Source organism: Alexandromys fortis, unplaced genomic scaffold, assembly GCF_014885135.2.
Source record: "Alexandromys fortis isolate MF-2015 unplaced genomic scaffold, M_Fortis_MF-2015_v1.1 scaffold_53, whole genome shotgun sequence".
In the NCBI taxonomy this organism is placed as follows: Eukaryota; Metazoa; Chordata; class Mammalia; order Rodentia; family Cricetidae; genus Alexandromys; species Alexandromys fortis.
In genome coordinates this window covers 1790067-1817184 of record NW_026067939.1, presented here as the reverse complement: position 1 = coordinate 1817184, position 27118 = coordinate 1790067, and the positions used below count along the sequence as shown (strand labels likewise).

Here is a 27118-nt window from a genome sequence, read left to right as displayed (position 1 = left end):
CAGTTCTTTATGTTACCTCCTTCCTCCCCTTTAGCCCTGAGTAGAAAATCAGTCTCTCTTTCCAAACCTGCACATGAGCAGCATTGCTGAGCAGCCTGAGTTTGAAAAGAGATGAACTCCCCAAAAGAACATAAAACTCCCTCCCTGAGCTATTTCTATTCAGTAGAACAGTAAGAAAGGTGTTTTCATTATTTTGATGCCTGTTTCCCCCTAAGATATTGGAAAATTTCTGTAGTATGTAACCACCTTGCCTGAAAACAGTCCCCCAGTAGATGTTCACGTTGTTCCCCAACTGCTAGAAACACATTACACCCCTAACATCTACCGATAAGCAAAAACCCCCCAAGCTTAAAAAGGGGTGAGGGTTTCTGGTTGTCCTTGGTTTTGTACCTAAGAGACTATCCATGCTCTAAGAAGTTGTTTATGTTGCTAGGAGGGGGGAGAGAGGGCAGTTGTTGTTGCTGTATTCAGACAGGAGCAGATAGAGTCTGGGCACATAGATTCCCATAGGTATGGAGACTAGATGGAGCCTGATCACATCTATTAAAAGAAACAGTATGATTCTTACTCTTCTAATGAAAAGATGACGGGAGGAAAACAAGACCCAGAATGAGCTGTATATTCTGAGCTACTAAAACTGAAAAAAAAAAAAAACATGTTTTGTCATTCTAGACAAAAGATAGGCACTAGACTGAATGAACCGGATGATTCGTTAGTGTATGATCAATAGCTTCTGCTAATTGTCCCTCACACTGAATAAGCAAGTATATTTTCTTTAACAGAAAAGAAAGATTAAATAAAAACAGATCATTTTAGAGTTATAAAATTTAGAGAATATTAAACATAGTATTTTCTGTAATCAATTGAACAACAAGGTTATTTTTATAAATATTAATTACTGACCATTTTTATGTGCTATTATATTTAAATTGTTGACTATCCAGATATTTTCCAATTGATGGATATATTTCTATTGTTAAAAATATCATTGTTTTATTGGTAATAGATGGCAAACTTATTTGTGTCTTTAAAATAACTATAACATAATAATGATGTGTTTCTAGAGATTAATAGCTAAAGCAATAATCACAGAGACAACTGATAGTAAATAATGTGCACAATTTACAATTTTTTTTGGTGGTTATAGCAATTTATTTTCAGAAGCAGGTCAGACAAAGAAAGAGAGCAGTCGTGTAAGTTACTTGCCTCGCTTTAGCTTATGTGTTTAAAGAGCTTGACATAAACAGCAATTGATCCAACAGGTGTTAACAGTAACGCCAGGAGAGCACAAACACAAATATTTCTTAATTCAGGGAGACTAAGAAAACATTAGGAAAGTTCCAGTCTATAAAGAAAACTTTTCACCTACAACAAAAAAGTCCCACAGTCAATTTGGCCATCATCCTAGTCTTTCTTCCCCCTTAAAGACTTGGGCCCACCAGTCGGTTTTGCCATAATGATCTGATCCACTCTTAGTACAGTGACCACAGTATTAGTGGCCAATTTAATAGCCTAGTATTTTGTCAAGTAAGTATCTAAAATATTGGCTTCTAACATATCCTTTATAGCCGGAACTTCAACCTCAATATCCAATCCTACATTTTTGTTTCCTTCTTGGTGTACTGCATAAAGTTTAGGGATAACTTCATTGGCCTTAACACCAGAATTTTCTGCCAGTGCCCACGGAATAGCTTCAGCAAACTTCTTAGTAGCATACTGCTCAAGTTCAGGAAATGTCTCTCCATATGATGTGATTTGTTTGGCTACTTCAATTTCTGTTGCTCCACCTCTAGGTTCAAGTGCTGTACTATGGAACAGGAAGAAATTATTTAAAAGCCAGTTCTAACAGTTGACAGATGCTATTTATTATTATATTAGGGCAGCTATTCTGTCTTAGCAAATTTAAGATTGTGAGGGAGGTAAGCTTGTGCCAGTGGAAATGAATGAAGTCTTGGTGAAGTTGGTTAGACAAACACATATAAAAACTGGGAAGCACCCATGTCAGAACTAACTAATGCCAAAGCAATGTTACCAGGCTCTCGTTCAAATAACCAAGAAACCATATGTCTCAGTTTCACTAAATAGAGACAAAAAGACAAACAACCAGAAAATAATTAGCAGGAATAAGTATCCTGTTTTGTTTTGGATAGGAGTTTCTATATTATCTCAAAACAAAAGTTTTATATAAATCTTAACATAGCAATTTTAGTAGTATAGATATGGTTTTCAGATTCATACTTTTTGATTGACAGGTTGTTTTCTTGTTATAACAAACAGGTATTCTCTATGAGAGTCACATTTTCAGCTAATTTCTTTACAGAATCAGAGTGCCTCATGATATATGTAAAATCGTTTATTTTATAAGATAATATTTTAAATTTTGAACTTGTCCATACTGTGTTTCATGGTCTAAGCTGATGAGGACGTCTGACCAGGTCTCTTCCTCATAAGCTAATGTAATTATTATAAAATTTTAGTTGGTAAGAGATGGCTAATATATGCTTGATGCAGGATTTAAAAACAGTGAAGCTGTTCTTTTTCAGATTTCTCAAAGTATCAGACTATTCTTCTGGTCTTTAGACCTTTTGCAAACTATTAATCAATTAAAACTTCTCTATTCAAAAGCTTTAAAATATTTTTAGATTGTATATGGTGGTGGTGGTGGTGGTGGTGGTGGTGGTGGTGGTGTGTGTGTGTGTGTGTGTGTGTGTGTATGTGTGTACATGCCACGGTGCACATTTGAAGGTCAGAGGACAACTTCATGCATTTTGTTCTTTCCTTCCTTCTTTACATGGGTTTCAGGAATTGGAGTGACTTTACCCACTGAGCCCTCTCATTGGTTGTCTATTTTGAAACCTTTACAAGCAACTCAGGTTCATGTTCTAAATTCATAAAAAAAAATATATGTAGACAGAGGCCAAAAGTTCTAAAACTTTCAAATGAATAAAGTTTTGAAGAAATTCTTCTTGGATTGTAGTAGGAGACTACTTCGTCTCCCGACTCTCAGACCTGAATAATCACACAGAAACTATATTAATTGAAATACTGTTTGGCCTATTAGCTCAGACTTCTTTCTTACTAACTATTACATCTTAAATCAGCACATTTCTACTAATCTATATATCGCCATGAGATTGTAGCTTACTAGGTAAGGTTCTGTTCTGTCGTCTTTCTCCTTTGACAGCTACATGGCGTCTCCTTGACTTTTTCAGTCTGGCTATATTTTGCCCTATTATAGGCTAAAGCAGCTTTTTTTATTAACCAATGGTAATAAAACATATTCATAGCATACAGAGGGGAATCCCACATCATCGGATCATACTCCGTTCAGCTAGTAGCACTTGGTCGGGTCATTCTGAACCAAACATTCCTGCCATCTCTGGCGTGCTATCCACACTCACTCATAGTCACCTACCAAGGAAATGGTTAGGATATTTGTAGCTACATTGTGCTACATGCTGAGTAAGGGACAGACATACCCAATAATGGCCTCTGAGCTAGGTTTAGATCAAAGATGTGGTTTTTAAAATATAACGTTTTATTAATTCTTTGAGAATTTCATACAATGTATTTTGGTCATATTTCTCTACTCATTCCCCATCTCCTTCTAGATCGACCCCTACCTTCACAACCTCTCTCACCTTTTTTTTTTTTTCAAATAACCCATGAGTCCAAGTTGCGCTACCCATATACTTGTACCATCTCCACCGGATCATGGTTGACCTACCAGAGACCATATTATGTAGATAGACCATAAGACAACATGGTTGATCTACCACCTCATAATTACTATGGCAATCTTAATTTCTTTCTTCAATATGTATTTATCATTATTGTGTGTGATAGCTAATGTATATATGATTATATGTGTAAGAGAATAACTTTTGGGAGATAGCTCTCTCTACTGTGTGAGTGAGGCCTGGACTCAAGTCATTAGACTTGAATTTCAAACATCTCTATCTACTACTGAGTGAGCCTTTTCACTGGTCCCCCATTTTTCTTTTTACCTCAAACTTCCTTGTGTGCTCCTGACCTGGAAGCAGATGCTCCAGTAGCACATTCTGATCATGTTTTTAAAATGTTACACATTTTTTACTCGCTGTATCTCAGTTACAATATACAACTAACACTATACAGTCAGGTATTAATCATAAAATTGGTGTTTTATGGGCACCCTTATTTTCTGAGTAGTTCTAGACTACAAATTTTTCACTTTATATCTCTTTGAAGAAGGGTAACTGATCACTAATTGTGTCATCCTGTAGTTCCTCAGCTCTCAGTCTGGAAGTACCTTAAAAGTTACAACTTAACTTTACTGGACTATATTACTGGAAAAATAAAGTAGAACTATAAATGTCACAGTATACAGGATACAATCATCTGCTTCTACTTTTCAATTTTTTTGATACAAATTTTTCTTATTTATGTTCTGGCTCACACAAAAATGAAGGATATTGATTAATTCTATTTTCCAGGAAGCAGAACTGAGCTGTAAATCTTTGGCTCTCAGAACATTTCAGTAATAGAATGAGCAAGTGAATGCACCAGAGTGTGTTACAAAGTGAATCAAATTTTATGTGTTATCCCCATAAAAACTTTATAGCTTTTCATAATTTTTCTACCAAAGATAGCTAAATGCCTAACTGTAAAGCATTGAGATATGAGAGCAGAAAGTTCTCTTGAAAGAAACCATGTCTTAAAAGATAAAAAATGAAGCATCAAACTGCATTTGACTATCACTTTGATGTAAGCTGATTCTTAATATATGAAAGTTATCTATTGTTGGACACTTATACACAAAAATTGCATCACTTTCTGGTGCACTGTCTTCCAAGACTTTGAGCCATACCCATAATTAGTAGTGTGATATTTGGAATACTTGCTCTTCTGACTGTTTAATAAAATTTATCTATCCTTGCTAAATTTACCTTGTAATTATTCAGATTTGAGAGTACTCTAAAACAGCATCCATCCACAAAATTACACATGCATTCATTAAAAAAAAACAAATGTATTCTCAGTTTATTTGTATGAGAAATGTAAATATGTCTCACACCTGTGGCCCAAAAATTGAGAGAGAAAGGCCAAGAGTTCAAAACCAGCCTGTGCTACCTGGAAAATTCAACACCACCCTTATCTCCATAGTCAGAAAGAGAAGATTTATTTATTTATTTATTTATTTATTTATTTATTTAAAGTTTAAAAGCTACATGGCAAACTATGTTCTCATTTTAATGTGCATATTTGCATATATAAATGTCAGAAGTATATAGATAAAACAGCTGCAGTGATTATATCTTCATAATAGATCATAATATGAAGGTTATTTTATAATCAATTTCTAGGGCAGTAGACAATATAGTACTTTTTAAAGTAAAAAATAAAAACTATAAAATTGGTGAGCTGAGGGGCTGGAGAGATAACTCAGCAGTTAAGATCACTGGCTATTCTTCCAGAGGACCTGGATTCAATTTCCAGCACTGTCATGAGATCTGACACCTTCACACCCATGCACATAAAACAAATGAAAGCAAATTATTAAAAATGATGAACTGAAAAACTAAAAGTAAATATATTTGAGAATTTCCTAATTCACAGTTAAGTTTTAGTCATATGAGATCACCTTAAAGGCACAGTCTTTAAGATTGGCTGCTTTCCAGACTGCTCTTTGTGTAAGAGAAATTAGGCTCAGAGTAATAAGACGATTGAGTTTTGTAAGACATGTTGCTTTGCATGCATTACAATCACTAACTGAAGATATTTTACTCCAAGTAATCAGGTAAAAAAGTGCCTGTTCAGACTCATTATTTACATCCAATGATGTTTATATCTACCATATTAACTGTGGAATTTTGTTATTTTCATTCAGCTAAGAGGAAAGGCTTTGAATTCAATCTATCATTCCAACAAAGTTATGGAATTTACAAAATATCACATGCAGATTACTATGAGGATGATGAAAATTCCATATCCTATCACAACCTGAAGAACTGTGAGTGCGAAGCTACAAAGGAGCCTAGGGGAGACAACCGCAATGTTTTCAACGCCATTACAGTAGAAATCAGCACCACGCCACCGGTGGACAGCACCACACTGTCTGGCGTCAACGAGTGCACCAACACTTCAGACATCCCAGAGGCCAAACCCGGCTTGAACGGGGAAAAGAGCGCTTTGTCTGTTCAAGCAGAAAGTGATATTAAGTATGAAGAAACCACCATTTTTGAAGGTCCAGAAAGACGATTGTCTCATGAGGAGAATCAGAAACCTGATCTTTCAGACTGGGAGTGGTGCAGGAGTAAGTCAGAACGAACCCCTCGCCAGGTAAGTTCTTCCTAGGAAATTAAGAGTAAACCTAACCAAGAGTCATGTGAAAAGATGATGAGTTTATTCCTTCATTTAATCAAACCCAAGGGTGGTTTCACTTGTCTCAATTGGTTTCCACAGCATCTCATTTTTATTACAAGGCCTTTGAAATATTCCATTTATTTATGTATCTTGGTTTTGCATTTCATGTGTGTGTGTGTGTGTGTGTGTGTGTGTGTGTGTCAGTAGACATACAAGGGATCTTTGAGAAGTATAAGACATTTTATTTTAACCTCAAGTAATCTGTTAAAATTCACACTCTACTCCAGAGCTCTGGCTCCTGAGTCCATTGGTTAAATAAGTTAACATGTTTGTTTTAAATTTTTACACACACACACACAAGTGATTTATTTCAAGATGCATTCTTGTGAGCCATTTCAAGCCTTGTCAAATGTCCCATTTCATTAAGTATAAAAACATTGTTTGATGATAATTTAAAAGCAAAGAGAAATTATATGTGGATATTCTTCTACTTTCTCCTGATTCCAGACTTCTGAGTGATGAGTCTCTATCCGTACCATTATGCTGGTACGAGCTTGTTGTTTCTAAACCCTCACATTTGATAAAGTCGCCCTGGCTTGGGGGGCTGTAAGGTTACTGGGGAGAAGGAGGCTTTTTCTTCATTATGTGCTGGAAATCTGATCACTGGTCTCAATCTCTGAAACCAAAAGCTAAACTCCAGAAATATTTTGCTAGGATTAATGCATTCATTGATTAAATGTATCATCATATAACACAAGTAGGAATATGCCTTTCTATGTATGAATAATATATTTTCCTATTATCACCCTCATATCACTATTTCAAAAGTAGTAGTTATCAAAACAAGAATATAAAACACTGGGGAAACATGCACATTGTTTTAGAACTTAGGAATCTCAGAAAAACTCAAATATTTGTCACAAATTTAATACTGCAGACAAAAGAAGAGACCAGAGAACAAAATATTCTACATTTTTAGAACAATAGGAGTCACCAGCTAACAGAGGACATCTCACCCTTTCCATCATTGGTTTGCTTCTGGATCATGTGAACCTTTGGTTTTCTTGAACTGGAAAATCAATAATTCTCATGATTGTGTGTGTGCGTGCACATGTGTGTGCGTATGTGTGCAGAGCCTACCCTACCTCATGTGCTCTTCTGTTACTCTATCTTTCAGCTTGACCCTTAAAGATTGTGTCTCTGTGCTATTTAGTTTTTATTGTCAAAGAAACACAACTCATCTGGAAAGAAGTAACCTAAACTGAAGGATCTCCTGGGTTATTCTGGCTTGTGGCTGTGTCTGTAGGATTATTTTCTTGATTGATAAATGATGTAGGAAAGTCCACTGTGGGCAGCACCATCCATAGGCAGATGATCCCATCTATGTAACAAAGTTAGTTAAACATGTAATTTTTGCTTTAACACCTGCTTGAGGGCCTACCCTGTGTTGTGATAAATGTTACTTGAAGTATAAGCCAAATAAACCCTTTTCTTCCTAGGTTTTGGTCATGGTGGTTACCACAAGAAAAAAAACATGCTAGAACAATCGGTCATGGATCTTACTTATTCTTTTTGTTGTCTTACTTTATCACAAATGTATATTTCCAAAACAGTATGGTATTTATGCTTTGTAATTTTAAATTTCTTAAGACAATATAACATTGTATATACTTTTATATATTGTATATAAGAGTTTGTTTTCAGCAAACATTAAATTATTTATTTTTTCTAAATTGCATATTGTCAAAATTGTCACAGGTCACCACTAGAGACAGGGTTATCTGGTAGAAGACTAATCCTGTCATGAATCTGTTGGTTTGACATCTGAACACTAGTTGCCACCTGCTTTTTATGGCCTGTGACACAAAATATTAAGAATTATCTCAAATTTACAGTTGATGGCCATCATTTACAACATTTGATAGTTTCACGGGTCTAACTACACCTAAAAAAAAATGAAAGAACTAACCTATTTGCACATGTTTTCCTATTTACAGTCCTCATTAAATAAAAAGTAAAATAACACACTAACATAAAAAACTTTGATCAATCTAGGTAGCTTTCAATTATAAAGATTTGCTGATTGCATAATATCGTTTTGACATCTATAATAACCAAGTACCTTAGGACATTCATATAAAATGATGACAGTAAGAAAGATGATTGGTAGTAAAGCAAGCTGGTGGTACAAGGCTCAAAACAGGTAAAAACCTATAAGAAACCAGTTGACATTAAGAATCATATTATCATGAACTTTAATATACCGAGAAATACCCATGCTGTAAATTGATGTGTTGGTATGACCTTATACTCACAAAATTATTTATGATTTTCAAGATTAGCATTTGCTAAAATTATAAAATATTCATTTTTTAATTTTGTAAGTCATTTTAAATATTTTATTCTAAATATCAACAAAATACAAGTGGAGCTGGAAGGCTTACAAGAACTTTTCTTAAGACCAGAAAACAAGTTTTATATTTTACATCTTATTAATAACATCCCATGGATGTAAATGGTGACATTTCCATTTTTAACCTTTTCTTCCAAGTAGCTTCTTCCCTCTGGAAACAATAACTTAATAGCGTATACGGTAATATATTGAGCTTTAGAAGACTGTGCAGTTGCTATATGAGAACCTTATCTATTGAAACATTTAGACTTGGTTTCTCAGTTGACATCTAACGGCACTATATTGAATACTGTCTGTTTGTTCTTGAGATTTTAAGAACCATAGATTTGATTTAAAATATATTTCATAATCTCCAGGTTTCCCTTTTGATTTGTTTAATTTTAATGTTAGTGTTTAAGTAGCGTTAAGTTTAAAATAAGTGAATTTTAATTTTTTTTAGAACTTCAAAGTATAATAGTTAGGATAGATTTAAATAGAATTTAATGTAAACCACAAATTGAGAATATTTGTAAGATTATAATTAGTTTTAAAATTGAATAGAAAATTCTTCTTTTTGGATGTCTATGTAATTCCTATGTGGTTCACTGTTCACGTGTGTGGAAGGGGTAGCAGACGTGTGGATCATTCAGTTAGAAAGTTTAAATGTGATAATCATGGCATGACTTTGATTCTGAAAAAAATGATAGCTTGTCCAAACCTAAAATTCCATTTATGAATCATGAAAATTAAGCATGAAATTATTTAGCAACTTGTGTGTCATCTCCCTAAATACTAAGCTCATAAAATTACCCATCATTCCACTTTTCCTTTGCTCTGATTTTTTTTTAAGAGTTCTATACTCATTTGTTCTTAAGAATCAGGAACAGTTGGGCGGTGGCGGCCCAAGCCTTTAATTTCAGCACTCGGGGTCTCTGTGAGTTCGAGGTCATCCTGGTCTACAAGAGCTAGCTCCAGGACAGGCTCCAAAGCTACAGAGAAACCCTGTCTTGAAAAACCTAAATAAATAAATAAATAAATAAATAAATAAGAAAGAAAAGAAGAGAAAAGAAAAGAAATATATAGGCAAGAAGATTGTCAGAAGTTTGTGGCCAGCCTGTTCTACCTAGTTTCCGGCCCTGCCAGAACCGCATAGCGGACTCGTATAAAAAATAAAAAGGTAAATTAAATGAATACAATAATATTTGAGAAATAAGAATATGTAAATACCACTGTTTGAACTCTAATTACTAAATAATGGACCTAAGCTTATATATCAGAACAACATTAATTCTTCCTTTTAATGAATGACTTACTAAATAATGTTACAGGAAAATATTCTGGAACACATATTTTTCCTACTCCTAAAAAATACAACTGTTCGCATTTTAAAATAAACTATTAAAAGGCTAGATGTCAGTGTTTACAGTAACACTGTCAGTTTAATAACTCCAGAGGCTAAAACTAATCAAAGAATAACTATCGACTTCTCTAACTAAAATTACCAGAGTCAAAGAAAAATCCACTTATACCTCTATCTGGAGCCTCTACTGAGTTACCCCAGCACAGATGACTTCTGGGAGTTTATATATTTTGTTTTAACTACTTATTTTCCTTTGATGTGGTTAGTTCATCACTCAGAGGTCAGAGACCTGAAATCTATTACACTAATAAAGACAACCTTTACTGCTTTATTGTGAGAAAAGTAATGTGGAATTACTACATTTGGCTTAGAAAATAAGACAAGCAAAGAAAATATACACACTCCAACCATCCAGACTTAAGAAGGTTTTATTTTGTCCTGTAAACAGTGAGTTCTTTTCCTAGAACACAATTTTGCTTTTGTCAAACATGCCACATGGCTATTTTGGAATCTGCATTGCTCCATTCACCAGAATAATTTTCACCTCCAGTTTCTGGCTATAATAAATAAAGCTGCAATGAACATTGTTGACCCAGTTTTGTTGTGATAGAATGGCGCTTCCTTTGGGCAAATGCTCAGGAATGGTATAGCTGAATCATGAGGTATATTGATTCCCAATTTCCTGGGGAAACCCATATTGATTTTTATATCAGCCATACAAGTTTGCACTCCTACTAGCAATGGAGGAGTGTTTCCCTTGCTCCACATCCTTTCCAGCATGAGTTGTCACTTGTATTTTTTATCTTATTCCCTGATAAGTATAAGACAGATTCACAAAATGTTTTTATTTGTATTTACTTGATGGGTAAGGATGCTTAAGATTTTTTTTTTAAAGTTTCTTGACTGTTTGAGATTCCTCTGTTGAAAATACTCTGTTTAGTGATGTACCCCTTTTTTAAAAATTGGATTGTTTAGTTTGTTGACATTTAGTTTCTTGCGTTCTTTATATATTTTGGATATTACCCTTTTGTCAGATGTGGAGTTGGTGAAAACATTTTTCCATTCTGTATATTGCCATTTTGTCCTCTTGAGAGTGTATGCATGCAGACATCAGGAGCCTTCCTTTATTGCTCTTTGCATTATTGCCTTAAGACAGTATCTATGAACTAGAAGATCACATTTTAGCTAGGCCAGCTAACCAGTGAACTCTTAAAATCCATCTATGTCTGCTCCCTGTGTGGGACTACAGCATGCACAGCCTGGGTTTTTGTGTGAATGCTGTGGATTCAAACTCAGGTCCTCCTGGTTACAAAGAAAGATCCCCTACCTACTGAATCATCATTCCGTGTGGCTTTTCAATCTGTTTGTTATCATGCAGACCTACAGAGTGTCCAAATATACAGTATAATGAGAATGTGGAAAAGTAAAGACTCATATAATACTGGTAGGGCTGGATAGATGGCACAATGGTTAGGAGCACTTGATATTCTTCAGATGATCAGAGTTCAGTTCTCAGCATCCGCATCAAACAACCCACAACTGCCTGGAGATCTAAAACCCTCTTCTGGTCTCCAAGGGCACCTACACTCACATGTGCACATACCCACACAGATAAATGCATGCATACATGTAATTTCAAGCCACAAAAATGAATCTTAAAGAAATGAATTCCTGCTGAGAGAAATTCTTGAACTCCTTTGAAAGAGAGGGTGGTGAGATCTCCAAAAATGAGATAGATACTTCACCAACTGCTTTTTCCTATATAGCTTAGAATTGTATACTGTTTCTTAATGCTACTAATCAAATGTCTTCTTTCAAATATGAAATGATTGATTTTTAAATTTTATATCTGTTTCGACAGTTATACTAGCTGCAGCTCAGTGATCAATGGCTGGTGGCTACAGTGTTGAAAAACTCAACTGCAGGGTGTTTCTATTCCTGTATTTCTCTTAGACAGTGTTGCCCTAGGATGAGTGTGTGCTTCTGGATGCTTTGTTTCAACAGCACAAGCGCCCAAAACACACAGAGAATGAACAAACTGAAGTTTCAAGTGCGAGAACTGCATGTAGAAGTGTTATTTCCCATGGATCCAGAGGGCGTGACCTTTGGCCTTGGGCTTGTTTTGCTCTCCTTACCAATACACAGAATCTTCAAAATGCATTCCCATGGCATTTGGTTTTATAAAACTAATTGAAGGGGTGTCTGTATTCTTTTTTTTCCTAAAGAATACAACTCATGCAAGCTTCAGGCTCTTCAAACGGCTTCTAGTCCTGATTTAAAAAGAAAGCTAAAGGAAAGCTACGCAAATGAAATGAGTTTTGCAAGTATGAATTTATAAAACACCACACAGCCAACGCCAACTCTGTAATATTTGGTGGCGCTTGAAAACATAATAAATTAAATGGTTCGAGGATACGTGGGAAAGTGATAAAAGTGTGCTGGAGAGTTGGAGGTGATTATCGAAGAACTCTGTGACCTGTCTGCTTGCAGGAATGGTCTGTGACCTAGAAAGCACACCTGTGATCCCCAGAGGTGTTGACAATATCCCCCCTCTCCTCTGAAGGAATCACTATGCTCTCACAGACTGCATGTTTATGCTGAAGTTTTCCCTGCTTGTGTGTTAAAGTTCACAGTATTTTAAAGATTTTAGTACTTTTCTCTCTCTCTCTCTCTCTCTCTCTCTCTCTCTCTCTCTCTCTCTCTCTCTCTCTCTCTCTCTCTCTCTCTCTTTTCTTTTTTCTGTTTTTTTATTTTTTTTTTTTTATTTATGCTTTTGTGTTTTTTTTTTTGTTTTTTTTCATATGTGTGTTGCTACTATGGAGGTCAGAGAAGATGTTAGATGCCCTGAAGCTGAAGTTTTAGGCAATTGTGAGATCACTGACTTGGATTCTGGGAACTGAAGTTGGGTGTTCCAAAAGAGCAGCAAGAGCTCTTAACTTAAGAGTCACTTCTGAAGCCCCTAATTTCAAATTTTATAGAAATAAGTTTAAAATAGATAAAATTTGCCAAGCTGATTTTAAGGAGCATCCCCAGCCTTGGGCCTCTCACCAAATTGTCGTTTGTCTTTGGCCCTATCAGAACCACTCTGTCACTCCTACTTGCTGTTAAGAGACGACAGTTACCCAGCCACTCACAGCACCATTTCACATGCTGGTTAAACACTGCCCCTCTCTTCAGCACGCGATAGATGTACTCACAGTCGTCCACAGCCTTTCTATCTGAAATCCAGAAACAAGACATTTCTGATTGATCCTTGAAGAAACTCAATTATAGCACTTCTCCAAATGTATATTAACTCTAAATTCGTTTCTTCGGAAGGCACAGCACACTAATTCCTGGTGTGTCTATTTATCAGCCCAAATTCTCAAGCCGTTTTAGGCTCCTGTTGCTTAGCCAGAGAACTATTTATTTGATACATATGCTGACTCTTGTTTAAACCCATTTGTATCTTCTCCCTGTTAAATGCCAGCTAACTTGCACTGCCTTTTCTACTGGGGAGAACGCTCGCAGATGATGATGCTATGGGCAGGTTCCTGTACCATCCTTCCCAAATTTGTGTCACCCATAGATCTAAGAACTTATCTTTTATGTTTTGCATAACCTTGGTCACTAAACATTGAAGCAGAAAAAAAAAGTTGATTTCATAGAAGTAAAGAGCAGAATATCAACAAATCAGTAAGAATATAAAGACAAGTCAAAGAAAAAATGATTGAAGGATAGGAAGGGAGGTGGGGAGAGGAAAGAGGAGATCAAATAACAGGAAGTTACAGTGAGATGGTAAGAATGAGATCTAGTGTTCTCTAGTGCAGTAGAATTGACTGTAGTTCAAAACAGCTTATCAAACAATATGTAAAAACTAACGGGAAAGTGTTGGAAACTTCCCACCACAAAAGAGCAACCAACATTTAAGTTTACAAACAATCTAAATATCTTTTAATGCCATCACTAAAATTACTACCCTATATCTCATCATAGGAACAACTAGAAAGTAAAGTGGAAGAGACGTGACCAATGAGAGAAGTTTTATACACACTTATAGATAAGACTTATCATAATTTTTACTTTATTAAAAAGCATGATAACCAAGTGAATTTAGAGTTAATAGGCATTCAGAGAAGTGTTAAAATTGAGCTTTTTGTTTGTTTGGTTTTTGTTTTGTTTTGTTTTGGTTTGGTTTGGTTTTTCGAGACAAGGTTTCTCTGTAGCTTTTGAGCCTGTCCTGGAACTAGCTCTTGTAGACCAGGCTGGCCTCGAACTCACAAAGACCCACCTGCCGCTGCCTCCTGAGTGCTGGGATTAAAGGCATATAATTGAGTTTCTTCAAGGATCAAAGATGGTCAAAAATGCCTTGTTTTTGGATTTCAGATAGTTAAAAAGGCCATGGGAGGCACCTACACCATAAAAGGAGAGAACTGGTGTCCACAAATTTTCCTGTGAAACCCAAATCTTCATGGCATGAGCTCTCTGTCTCTCTTAATAAAAATAAATGTAAGAAGCAAATGCCAATGTTGTTATTATAATCCCCTTAGTTTCCCTTGTATTTAATATAGCTTTCCTCCTCTTTTTGACAATGATTCCATTAGTAACATATTAATATAAATGTAAGAGTGAGTTTATTTGTTGCCATTAATTTGCTTGTTTATTCAGCAAGCATTTTTCACAGAGCAGCTGTCTATATGAAGTTGGAAGCCCCCTGCCTTCCAGGTACCTACAGCGCATGATGAGTGTGGGCAGCTGACTTGCATACAAATGAATGCATCTCAGGCAGAAAAACGAGTGTGAAGAATAAAAATAAGGCTCTGTAGACTCAGGAGGTGAGGAAATGGAACCAGCATCCTTGAGAAGGTGTAGAGCTGTCTTGAGTTCATACTGTCCCCCATCCAAAAGCTCTATACTCTTGTCTTTCAAATTCTTTTTTATCTGTGGAGCTTGGAACCATTCCAAAAATTGTGACCCTTTCTTGTCTCATTTGTAATGTTCACTTATTCCAATGTAAAACATTTCTACATTTTGAATATGCAATCTCTCCTACTTCCCTTAAGGCTATGGGCAAATTTGTTTAGAGATGTCAGGGTCTTGCACAGTAGCAAAGCTCTCTTTTATGGCTTCTTGTGTTAATTTGGACCCTTTATTTTCATGAATATTTTCTTGACAGTTAAAAAAAATTTCTCAAGAATAAAGAAGCAATGAGAAGCTGAAAATACAGTCTTTTTCCATACCATCTCTTGACTCAATGATTCTAGTGTCAATAGTGAACCTGTTCCCTTCTGTGACCTTCTGAAGTGAACATATGATCCATAGACCTTTTTTTATTGCTTTGGTATCTTTACAAGCTGTGCTTTCTCTCTCTCAGTTTCGCTAAGAGCAATCTTATTGTCTTCAGGGGTGATTAGCATAGGCCCTCTGCCAGGGTCCAGCCTTGATGGGGTTTGCATGTTTCCAGGGTAGGGGCAAGAGGGTTAGAATTATTAAGCAAAAGGAACAGAAATATGACAGAAATAAAAGATAGAAACACAGAGAACACCAGGAGGGAAATTCAGTGAATACTGAAATCGCCCATGTTTATTTTCCACATACCCCATTCCAAAAGGGGAGGGGGAGGCAACAAACTTTACTAACATGATATAAGGAATAAACAGAACATCCTTAGTCAATCATTCTGTTGCTTGGATAGAACTTGTAACAACCACACCCTTAGACCAAGTATCCTTCAGGCAGTCACTCCCAGGAAGCTTCTGCTAATCTCCTTGAAGGAACAGGAATAGACTTGAATTCTCTGACCTTTGGTCCAGGTGGATCAGAGCTACCTCTATACTCTAAGTACTAATTTACCACACCGTAGGTCAGCATTTCTTATTTGTACCCACACCTGCTGTCAACAACTTTGAAAGAGCAAAAATAAACTCCCTGACCTTTAGTCAAGGTGGAAAGGACTCATATCCATAGGTCCTGGAAGTCCTCCTTAAGCCTTCTGAATTGACTCACCTGAAAATTTAAGACACATCTTTATTCACTATGCAACTGGATCATTGTGATTATACTGGAATCACAATCTTTAACACCAAGGAAGGGATCTATTCTCTCTTTCCCCAAATTTGCCTTTTGAAAATTTAGAGATACCTTGTTTCCTGCGGCCAACATCATAATAATACAGATATTGTGTAGCCTAGAAATACCTACTCATTTTCCTCCTCATGTGTCCAACCGTTTCAACATTGTCAGCCTCCTTCTCCTTCTAACTGATCCGTTAATAAACTACTCTTTTTGTCTACTCCACTCTGAGAGATAAAACTACAAGGAAAGTGAAAATATGCCAGGCGATCTGCTTGTAGCTGAATATGCCTTCAAGCAGGAGCATTTGGAAGTGCTGCCTTGCCTCTGGGCAAACAGATTCTTCCGTATTCAGAACCAGAGCTTTGTTCAAGAGTCATCCTTCCTACACTGAAAACATGACCTACAGTTCTACACGTCATTGAATGGCAGTATATGCTAAACCAGAAAACTATCTTAAACACCCAGAAAAGCAATGTCACCATTTACTACAGTTCATGATAAGATCCACGAGTTTTATGCAGTTATATAAAAGACAGAATTTTAGAGAATACCAGCTATTCTTGGACATTTTATCATTTGGAAAAAGATGACATTTGAGCCAGTTCTTTCCTGCCACAGATCATACAACTTTGTAGTAAAATCTAAATGGAGACAAAGTTATCATGATCCTGTGAAACAGAGTAGCTACAATTTTAATGTTTCTAACATATGCTTTGCCAGTGTTCATTTGGGAATAAACATTAAATAAATTAGATTGATTTATCATGGCAGCTTAGCTGTTTATCACTGTGACAAAATTTCTAAGAAAAATTGATTTAAAGAAGAAAAGATGGTTTTATTCTGGGTCATACCTTTGGAATATTTAATCCAAGATCAACTGGCACCATTGCTGTGGGTTTGAGGTGGTGAAACAGCCATCATGGTGACAGGGATGGTGACCAAGTTTACTAACTTTATGGCAATCTGGAAGCAGAGTGGCAGAAAAAAGAGAGAAAGGCAAGAACCTGCTTTCTCTAACAAACTCTAACTCTAATTTCTACTAACACCTAGTAGAATGCCATTAAATTGTGAATCTCTTTAATAATAACTAATTAATAATAAACTATCATTGATTATGTCAAGGCCCTCATGATCTGTTACTATTTAATGATTGAATTCACACACACACAAAAAAAAAAAAAAAAAAAAAAACACAAGCCAGGGACCAAATCTGCAACACATGAGACTTCTAGGGACTTCTTTGTATCCAAACCATAACAAATGTATCTTCAAAATCAATAGTTACTCTGTATTTTCATTTTAGTAGTGACCAGTATAATGGAATATTTTAGATAGAACACAGGCTTTAGAAACAAGTAAATCTGAGTTCTGTCTGGGCTCCTCTTCTCTGTATTCCTGAATTTTTATAGGATATATATATATATACATATGTTTATATATATAAATCATCTTATACATGCATATATGCATATATAAAATGATTTGGTTATATAAGCCAACAGAGGTCAAATAATGCAATATAAAATGGATAACAAACACACTATTGTAGTGCCATTTCATTTGTATTTTAATAAATAAAGCTTGCCTGAGCAACAGAAAAGTAAAACAGCCACACTGGCCAGCCATACAGACCAGGCAGCAATGACACACACGTTTAATCCCAGTAGCCACACTAGCTTGCCGTAGAAACCAGGTGGTACTGCTGCACGCCCTTAATCCCAGAACTAGAGAGGATGATAAAATGGGAGAGACAGCTCTCAGTCTGAGTCTCATTCTGAGATTCCTGCAGGCAGGATCACCATTTTGGACTGAGGTAGAGGTAAGAGCCAGTGGCTCACTGTTTTGGTTTTCTGACCTTTAGGTTGAACTCCAATTTCTGTCTCTAAGGTTTTTACTAATTGTGCTTCATTCTTATTATTTCAGTCACTCCTGTACCAATCAGGTATTCACTGAGTGTATATTATCGGGCACTGTGCTTGAAGCTAGTGGTATAGCAGTTGATACAATGAACATTGTTTATGGCCTCGTGGGGTTAATCTATAGCATAAGAGAAATTTAAAGAAACAAATTTTTATAGGTATATGGCACCATTTGATAGGAAACTTAGAAAATATTTCCAAGAATATAAGTATTTAATTTGAACCTCAGTGATAAGTAAGATGTAGTAAGAACAAATTCTTGAAAATAGTTCAGGCTCCAACGTATTCCTTCATCTCTACATCTTAGAACAATGGGAAGAAGATAGGCATCCTACACATATTTCCCCAAAGTGCTAATGAGTTCAGTTGCTCTGAGTACTTCAAGTCTGCCTGCAAAACTATTTACCATCTACATATGTCTTAATACTATGACTTTAGGAAGGCAGCTTTCTAGCTACTGATTCATGGAAGTAAACAGTGAAGCAGAAATCACATGGAAATAATGTGCTAATGTCAACAGAATATAGCAATGTGCCATCAAGAATGGCTACATTCTTTATAGATTTATACATAGAGCAAAATGACAGTTTTGCAAAAGAGATACCAAATTGAATTACCTTATAACAGTTTGTACTAAAGGCTCACTGGTGTCCACTGGAGAGCACGTCATTAAAGTGTCTCTGTGACACTCTGTCATCAGTGAAATCTATTGAAAAGGATACTTACAGCCCACCCCCAAGTTGTGTCTTCACTAAACATGGTGTGTAAAAAAAAAACATCATCTAAGGAAGCATCAGCTTTTCTAACATTTGTTAAACTCATGGGACTGCTATAAAGATTGGTTACTGAGATATAATTTATTTTAAATATATACAACTATCAATACATAAATTATAGGAGAATCAGAAGGAAAACCTTAAGTATAGGTGAGAGTTCTGTTGACTGAATGAATGTCAGTCAAAGCAACTACATTTTCTGCTCAAATACAGAGGTGAATTAGATGTTAACAACTGAGTTGTTTCCCTGCTGTTTGCTTAAAATAACAAACTCAGGGTGTCAAATACAGTATCAACAATTTCTCAATGATAATACTTCAATAATAACCCACATCATTCCTTCAAATGCTTCTAGCAGACTTAGCACATAAGTGGACATTAGTCTATGCCCCAGAGTTGCCAGTAACCTAGGAAGCACTCTGAACTCTGAGTGGGCTTTGATTCAACATGGGGATGACCATTCCAGAAGAAATTTAGTTTCATGAAAAAACCCAAGATGATCAGAAATGAGGATCCTAGTCTAATCTAAGGATGAAGCTGCTATTTATTTCACCAAACATTGATGGACAAATTTTAAATGTTTTTGAGAAAGGATAAAGTCTTCCCGGTAATTTTATCTTCAAAATATTAATTTTACAGAAAATTTTCTTTGCTTTTTAATGTTCTTAAGCTCAGCTATTATATGAGAATTAGCGTTATTTATTAATTTCTTCTTGATAAGAAATTCACTTTATGCCTAGGCTCGCTGGCTTGTACTTCACTAGTGTGATCTCTGAAGTTCCTGCTAAACCAAAAGAATCTTATGTCCTGCTAGTGACTCTTATCCACATCTGGGCATTAAATTTGCATATGATAATATAAAAATTAGATAAACCCCAGGGCCACTTCAAACTAAGCAGTTGCTACTCTTGGTGCATCAGCTCTAGCGTGTGATGATTTTATAAATAATTGCTCCCAATGAGCTGCCCAAGCTGAGTATCATTAGGCCATTTTTTATAAACCAGAATTGTAAAGTAATGAAAAAGAAAACTAAGTCTAGCTATATCCCCTCCCTTCTCTGCTGGTCTTTATTTCAGTCACACTGAGCTCTGTGAATAGGTCAAGATGTTCCATATTTTAATCTGATCAAATCATGAAAACTAAGCAGAGTTTACTTCATCTGGTATCCCTTAGCTCCACGAAGTCAACCCAGCAGTGATAATTATAGTAGTCCATGAACAAATAATATTGCTTCTTCTGAAATCATTTTCACGTTGATGAGATGAATCACGATGTTTTGATTCGGGGATATTTATAAGAATAACTGATCCTTAGACTTGTTCTTCAGTCAGATTTCAATTCTCGCAGTTGTTCTGTCTACCCCACCTCCTAATGGCATACAGAGTTGTTGATGCGTCTTTGTTTCTGAGCAGTATTGAACTCCTTCCTGTTCTCAGCCTTATATACCGGGAGACCATACTCATACAATTCAAATGCAGTCATGATTCTATATAATTCATCCAGCAGTTCAAGAAAAAGATTATTTAATCTAAACAAGGAAATATCAGATAGATGAATTCCCCATGATTTTATTGGCTCTATAAAGCAAACTTTTCTTCAGTGAGTCTTTTTAAGAATTAAGATTTTTTTTTTTTCTAGCCAGGCAGTGGTGGTGCATGCCTTTAATCCCAGCAGAGGCAGAGGTAGAGGCAGACAGATCTCTGTGAGTTCAAGGCCAGCCTGGTCTACAAGAGCTAGCTTCCGGACTGGCTCCAAAACTACAAAGAAACCCTGTCTTAGAAAACAAAACAGAAAAAGAAAGAAAGAAAGAGCAAAAAAGAAAGGATTATTTTCCATTAAAGCATGGAAGACAACATGGATGAGAATAAAAATAGTTTCTTAACTTTTTATTTGCTTAATTCTTAATAGTACATAAACATTTATGTGCTACCTATTCTTATACTTTATCTAACTAGTGAGTGCTAGTTCCTTTGGCCCAAAAATATAAATAAATTGAACTATGATCATCAGTCCAATGTGTTGACAACTAGGTCTGTAATAAAAGGTTTATGTTCATATATAAAAGGTACATGATCTACAAATAGTATTAAAGTAGATACCACTCTTTAATGTAAACTCCATATCATAACTTGATTTTTATAATACTTGATTAACTTTTATCAATATCTCATATACACAGGTAATACAAGTGCAATTTACAATTTGAGTTCTGTTTAATATTTAAGATACCAGTAAGTGAAATGTAAATTAATCAACAAAGACACATGTGAAACTCATTTTTCAATGATACAAATTTCTAATTGAATCAAAAAATTGCTCTATTTTTCATATTGTTCATAACATAGTGGCTACCCAAAGAATGTAATTTTTACTTAACCTATATTAATAACACTTTTGCATTTCTTTCTAAAGTTTAGATAGTCAATAAAACAGTAAATGGGCTCTGACATACACCATGTCCTGAATTTCTTGGCCTAAATACTCTACTCTAGTTAGTTTCATGGTCTCCGAGAGATATTACTGAATAATGGGTTGGGAGGTATGTATCAGCACATGTATTCTAACAGGGAGATACAATAGGATAAATATCTCAAGATGAAAGATAATCATGAAATACTAGGCTTCCTGAGTCCCCAGGGAAAAGTCCCACTCTGCAGCCCCACAACACAGAACAATCCAGCTTCATGATGCAGGACAAACAGACACCATAGGGAGTCAAGTCAAAGCAGGAACTCAGTCTATTACTGTGAGCAGTTGCTTATAAAGGTTAAGCAACATCCTGTGATGTAAGGGTACCTCCAGCCAATGAGAGGCAGTCAAACCCTCCCCCTGGCTGGAGGGGCATCTACCCAGTTTTTGCTGTCTCATCCTCACTCAAACCTGAGCCAGGCTTTTCTCTGTCCTACAGGCCCCAAAGTCTAGCCCCTGTACTTGAGCCAGGCTTTTTTCTGTTCTATAGGCCTTAAGGTACAGGCCCTGAGATAATGTTGGCCCAACAATGAAATATGGAATTGATCAGGTGTAAGTTTTGAGGCTTACTTTGTTTTATTTTACTAGTATTCATTAAAGAGTAATATTGTGCATTATAAATCATTATGATTTTAAAAATATAGGGCGGGCAAGATGGGTTGATGTTTAAAAGGGCTTCCTGTCAAGTCAGCTGACCTGAGTTTGCATCTTGCGATACAGCCACAGTCCTTCATTACATATAAGAACAAAGCATGCTTACTTCCTCATTTTATTTCTTGTCCAATTATCCTGTCTAGGAATTCTTACTTCCATCTCCAACAGAAGTGGTAGCGATAGACACCCTTTCCTCATTGCTGATCTTAGAGGAAGATCTTTGAAAAGAAGTTGTCTATTAAGTGCAATGTAAGCAATGAACTCATTCAAGGAAACTTTCCTAGTTCTTATTACAAAAGGATGTTTAATCCATGCCACGTTTTCTCTATCAGTCAAAATGACTCTGTGATACTCATTCTTCATCTCATTAATGTGTGATAGAGTACCCCTCTTGCTTCCCAGAACTAACTCACACTTGGTCATAATGTGTGCTCTGTTTAGTGAGAAGTAGCTTCTTTTCCCAGTTGTTTGTTTGTTTGTTTTAGGTCTCTGTGGACCCACTGGCCTCAAACTCATGGCAGGTCTTTCACTATTGCTCCTAAGTGCTGGGATTACAGGCATGACCCACCATGCCCAATAGCCTAGTCTCATTTTTCTTCTTATAATAAAATACCCTAATGAAAAGCAACTTAAGGGAGGAATGGTCGTGGGACCGGGGAGGCTAGCTCACATTTCTAGGTTAAAGTCTGTCAAGTGCCCGAAGCAGCTATTCACATCACAGTTAAGGGCAATGAGAAACAGATGCAAGAACATTGGTATTCAGCTCATTCACTCTTCTCTGTTACAGCCCAGGGCACCCAAACCAGGCAATGATGCCCATACAGCTTCAGACAGGGTCTTTTCATGTCAATTAAGGCCATCAAGAAACTCTGCCACAGACATACAGACATACCCACAGGACAATCTGATCTAGATAATCCCTTAGTGAAACTTCTTCCCTGGTGATTCTATGTTGCGTCAAGTCAAAAATTAAAATGAATAGTCACATTCAGGCTGCAGTTTTGATCTATTCTTATTAGAAAATTGGCTTACAGTTTTCTTTTCTTGTGGCGTTTTGGTCTGGCTTTATTGGGATAGTAATGCTGGCTTCATAAAAATTAGTTTCAAAACATTTCATCCTCTTCAGTGTTTTAGAAAAGCTTGTGAAGGGCTGTTGTACTTCTCTGCATACTAGCTCTAATTACCTAGTGAGATGCCATCTGGGCTTTCTTTGATGGAGTTCTTTGATTATTTATTCAGTTTTTCCATTAATCACAACTTTGTTCAGATTACTTATTTTTTACAATTCAGTCATGGCAGGATGCTTGCTTACAAGATTTTATTTATTTCTTCTCTGTCTTCTAATTTTTAGTAGATAGTTGTTTATTATAATTCCTTACTATAAGTTCTTATTCTCCTTTCTTTACTGTTAGTCTACTTAATGGTTTTCTGTTCTCTCTCTCTCTCTCTCTCTCTCTCTCTCTCTCTCTCTCTTCAAACATTAAACTCTCAGGAAGCTAGGAGTGTAACTCAGTGGTAGAGCTCTTGCATCTCCATTCTCCAGAACAAAATGATAAATAATAAATAAATCATTCTTGCTGATTTTTTTCTAGTTTTATGTTCTCTATTTCATCTATCATTAATCTTTATTAGATTTTTCCTTTTTTGACTTTTGGGCTTGTTTCATTCTTCTTGATCTAGTTACTTGAAGCACACAGCTGTGTTATTTTAGCGCATAAACATCCATTTTAATATTGCTTTGCCCTATCCAATAAGTTTGGGTATGACACTTTGGATTTTCATCTGTTTCAAAGTATTTTGTGACTTCATTTCTGACTCATTAGTTGCTTAAACATATGTCTAATTGCCACATTATTTGAGTTTTCCAACCTTTCTTCTCTCATTAATTTTTATTTCTATTTCACTATTATTTAAAATGACATTTGGTTTGATTTTAGTCTCCTTGAATGCATTAAGATTTGTTTTGTCATTAAAAATGTGATTTGTACTGAAGAACACCCTGTGTGTGCTTGAGAGGAATGTGTATTCTGTTGCTGAGGGAGTGTTATGAATAGTTCTATCAGCCCCACTTGATCTATTGCTTTGCTCAGAACAACTATTGTTCACTGATATTTTTATGCAAACGCTTTACCTATTGTTGAGACTTAGGTATTGAAGTTCTCCGTCGTTATCATATTGGCATCAGTTTTTGACTGTCTCCCTCCTGGCGTTTACTTTACATGTTTAGGGGTTGTGTTACCATGAGTGGGGCAACACTTTCCAGTAAGGTAAGCCTCACGTCGCCTCTCTCTTTCTCGGGGCAAACACGGCTCCAACTCTCTGAGATAATCACTTCTCGGTTCCTTCTGATGCTTTTACCATTTTGGTATAAACCCCAAGGGGATTTAATTTAGTCGCAGCTGTTCTCAAAGCATATTAAATATAATAATAGCGCATCCATTTGTATCACAGGTAGAGAAAAAGAATTCCCAGTTTTGTTTCAGCTTTTTCTTCTCAGGGTAGATTTATCAGTACTCTGGAAAGTACCTGAAGTGAGCTTGGTATACTGATGGCATATTCTAAGAAACCCTGGTTCTTTAGACGTGTCTCATTCTTTCCCACATTGCTATAAGGTAGGAAAAGGGCTGCCTTTTTGAAGTTTAATAAGATACACAGATATAGTGATAGTTCTCAGGGGAAATAATTTAAGCTCACTGACTCAAATTCTTCAGAAGGTCCCTAATACTTGTCATCTTCCACATCTTTCATAGATACAATTTCTTTATATGCAGTGAAAGGCTTTCCAAAGCCTGTCCTAAAGGAACCAGAGAGGGAAGTGGTCTCCCCTGAGGTCAGATGCATGTTGCATAAGGGAGCTTGTTTACACTACAAATTGTATCCTGTGCAATAGGAAGATGAATGGTGGCTTTGCTTGGAGCTCTGATCTATTTTAAAATAAATATTTAAAACGTTTTGATGAGGATAACGGAATTACACCATGCAATACTAACACTTACTTCCTTGTAGTCTGTCTTTGAGATTAGACCTAAAGTTTGTGTGTGTCTGTGTTAGGTCGTCAGGCTGATCCTAGCTTGGAACTCCACAACTGATATCTGCTCACCATTGGGAGTATTGTACCTGGGGGTCTTTTGTACTCAGACTTGGGCACTTGAAGGATAGAATTTTCCACTCCTGATTCAGTTATGTGTTTGATCTGTCTTGTCCCTCGGTTCCCTAAACTGAAAAAGACTGAAAGAACATTTATGTCCTACAGCAACAAGAGGAAACAGGCTAAAATCATGATGTTTTCTAATACTAAATCTTTGTTGTTAAAAACCTAAGCACTTGTACACAGTTAACATTTCTGTGAGTCATTAGTTACCCCCTTTCCCTCTCCTAGAAGACTCCGAGTTACAGAAATTTGTCAGGGTTATAGTGTTAGACAGTGGAGATATTGGAATATATGGCGGCCCCTTAATGACCTCCTAGGCACATAGTCTATGTGTAGACTTGATACAAAGAGATCCTTTGAAACTGCACAGTAAGTTAATAGATAACGTGGACAAATTCTACCCAGTGCCTGACTCTAAGATTAACTTCCTACTGTTCATGCCCTACTTGTTCTTTGAGAATAGCTCTGCATAGACTTGACAGTAATCACTAATGATTGGTATGATGAAATCTTACAAAGACATTGTACCCAAGGGTATTATGCCACCAGTTAAGTTCCTCTTTCAAGTTTTAAGCTTTTTAGTGCTCTCAAGAATGAGAAATATGAAAACTCCCTTTAGAGTTTTTGTCTCATTAAAGCTACAGAGATTAGGAATGATAACCAGACAGAATAATACCCAAATTAATCAACCTTGTCATTGGCATATAGCAGGGATACTGTACTATGTTTCTTTCTAGCCAAGGATATATAAGAACCGATGAAGATACAACTCATGAACAAAAATACATACTTAGCATGTATACCCTTTAATAAAGATACTTACACCATTAATAATACCTGTTTCCCTAACACAGAGATGTACTCAATCACATCCACAAATTAGAGAATCCCTCTTAGGGGCCACAGTCTATTTACACGCCCTTTTAGAGTATGTCCATTGAAGTTTCCAGAAGGGAACTAGAAAAAGAGAAGCCAGTGATTCAGATACAGTCCTCTGCTGTTCAGAACAAGCATGAATAATTCTTCCACAGCTGTTCAATGGGCAAAGCAAGTGGCTGTCTGGACCAGACAAACACAACCACAGACACTAAATTAGCCTTCTCCTGGCACTGTTGACTTTGCATCAACGCACAGAAGTCCTAGAAGCTCAGATGGCTTCTTGGTTGCCTTGCAGAATTTGGACCGTAGTCTGGCTCTGGATCTGTTTAAATATGTGATAATTTGATGGGTTCTTTGCCCTTTTTTTCTCATTCAAAAATTGAGACATTTGAAAAGGAAGGAAGATTGCAGTGGATAATCCCAGGTCTTTCCCAGCTTTGATATTTAGTTTGATCTCAGTTTGATCTTGGCTTCATGCATCACACACTCTCCAGATCTGACTTCATGAGTCTTTCCAAAGAATCGAGATTTTTCCTGCCCTAGTTAAATAGAAGCCTACATTTTAACCTTTAGTGCAGCTATATAATTCCTACCTTTGCTACTTATTATTTAAAGTACTCCTTTCTGTTACAGAGCTGTGTAACTGAGGTAGTTAGTGACAAGGCAAATAGACTTTAGTTTTAAATGACTAGTTTTATATTTGAAGTGTGCCTAAATGCTTTATAAAGTTAAAAAAGTCTGATGCAGCCAAATAGTTGTATCATTGCTTAGCTAGTAACAGTGATTTGCAATCTTCCCTTTAAAGTCGAAGCTCACGGGAGGCCTTTGGGGCATGCCTAGAGCCTTTTCTCAGCTACAGCACTCAGCAATCTGACCATCCAGAATTTCAACACTTAAAAAGTGTTCCTGAAGAACACTTGGGGATGCTTAACGACTGTTGCCATCACCTAAGATCCCATATGTAGCTTCCTTTCTTCCTGTCTCAGACTGCCTGGGTCCTTGTAATAAAATACCACAGATAAAGTAAATTTATTTCTCAGTTGTAGAATTTGAGAAATCCAGGTTAGATATCTTCAGTTTCAGCATCTGAAGATGGCTTTGGTTCACAGACAATTGGTT

At 36.2% G+C, this 27118-nt stretch overlaps 1 protein-coding gene across 1 annotated transcript in view; it reads left to right on the top strand.

The window, feature by feature from the left end:
- The window catches only part of Gpr149 (G protein-coupled receptor 149), a 50712-nt gene that overhangs the window by 2287 nt on the left and 21307 nt on the right, over positions 1-27118 (top strand). The window contains exon 3 of the mRNA XM_050147529.1: positions 5870-6321. Coding sequence (XP_050003486.1) covers positions 5870-6321 — 452 coding nt within the window. The remainder of the gene's footprint in view (positions 1-5869; positions 6322-27118) is intronic.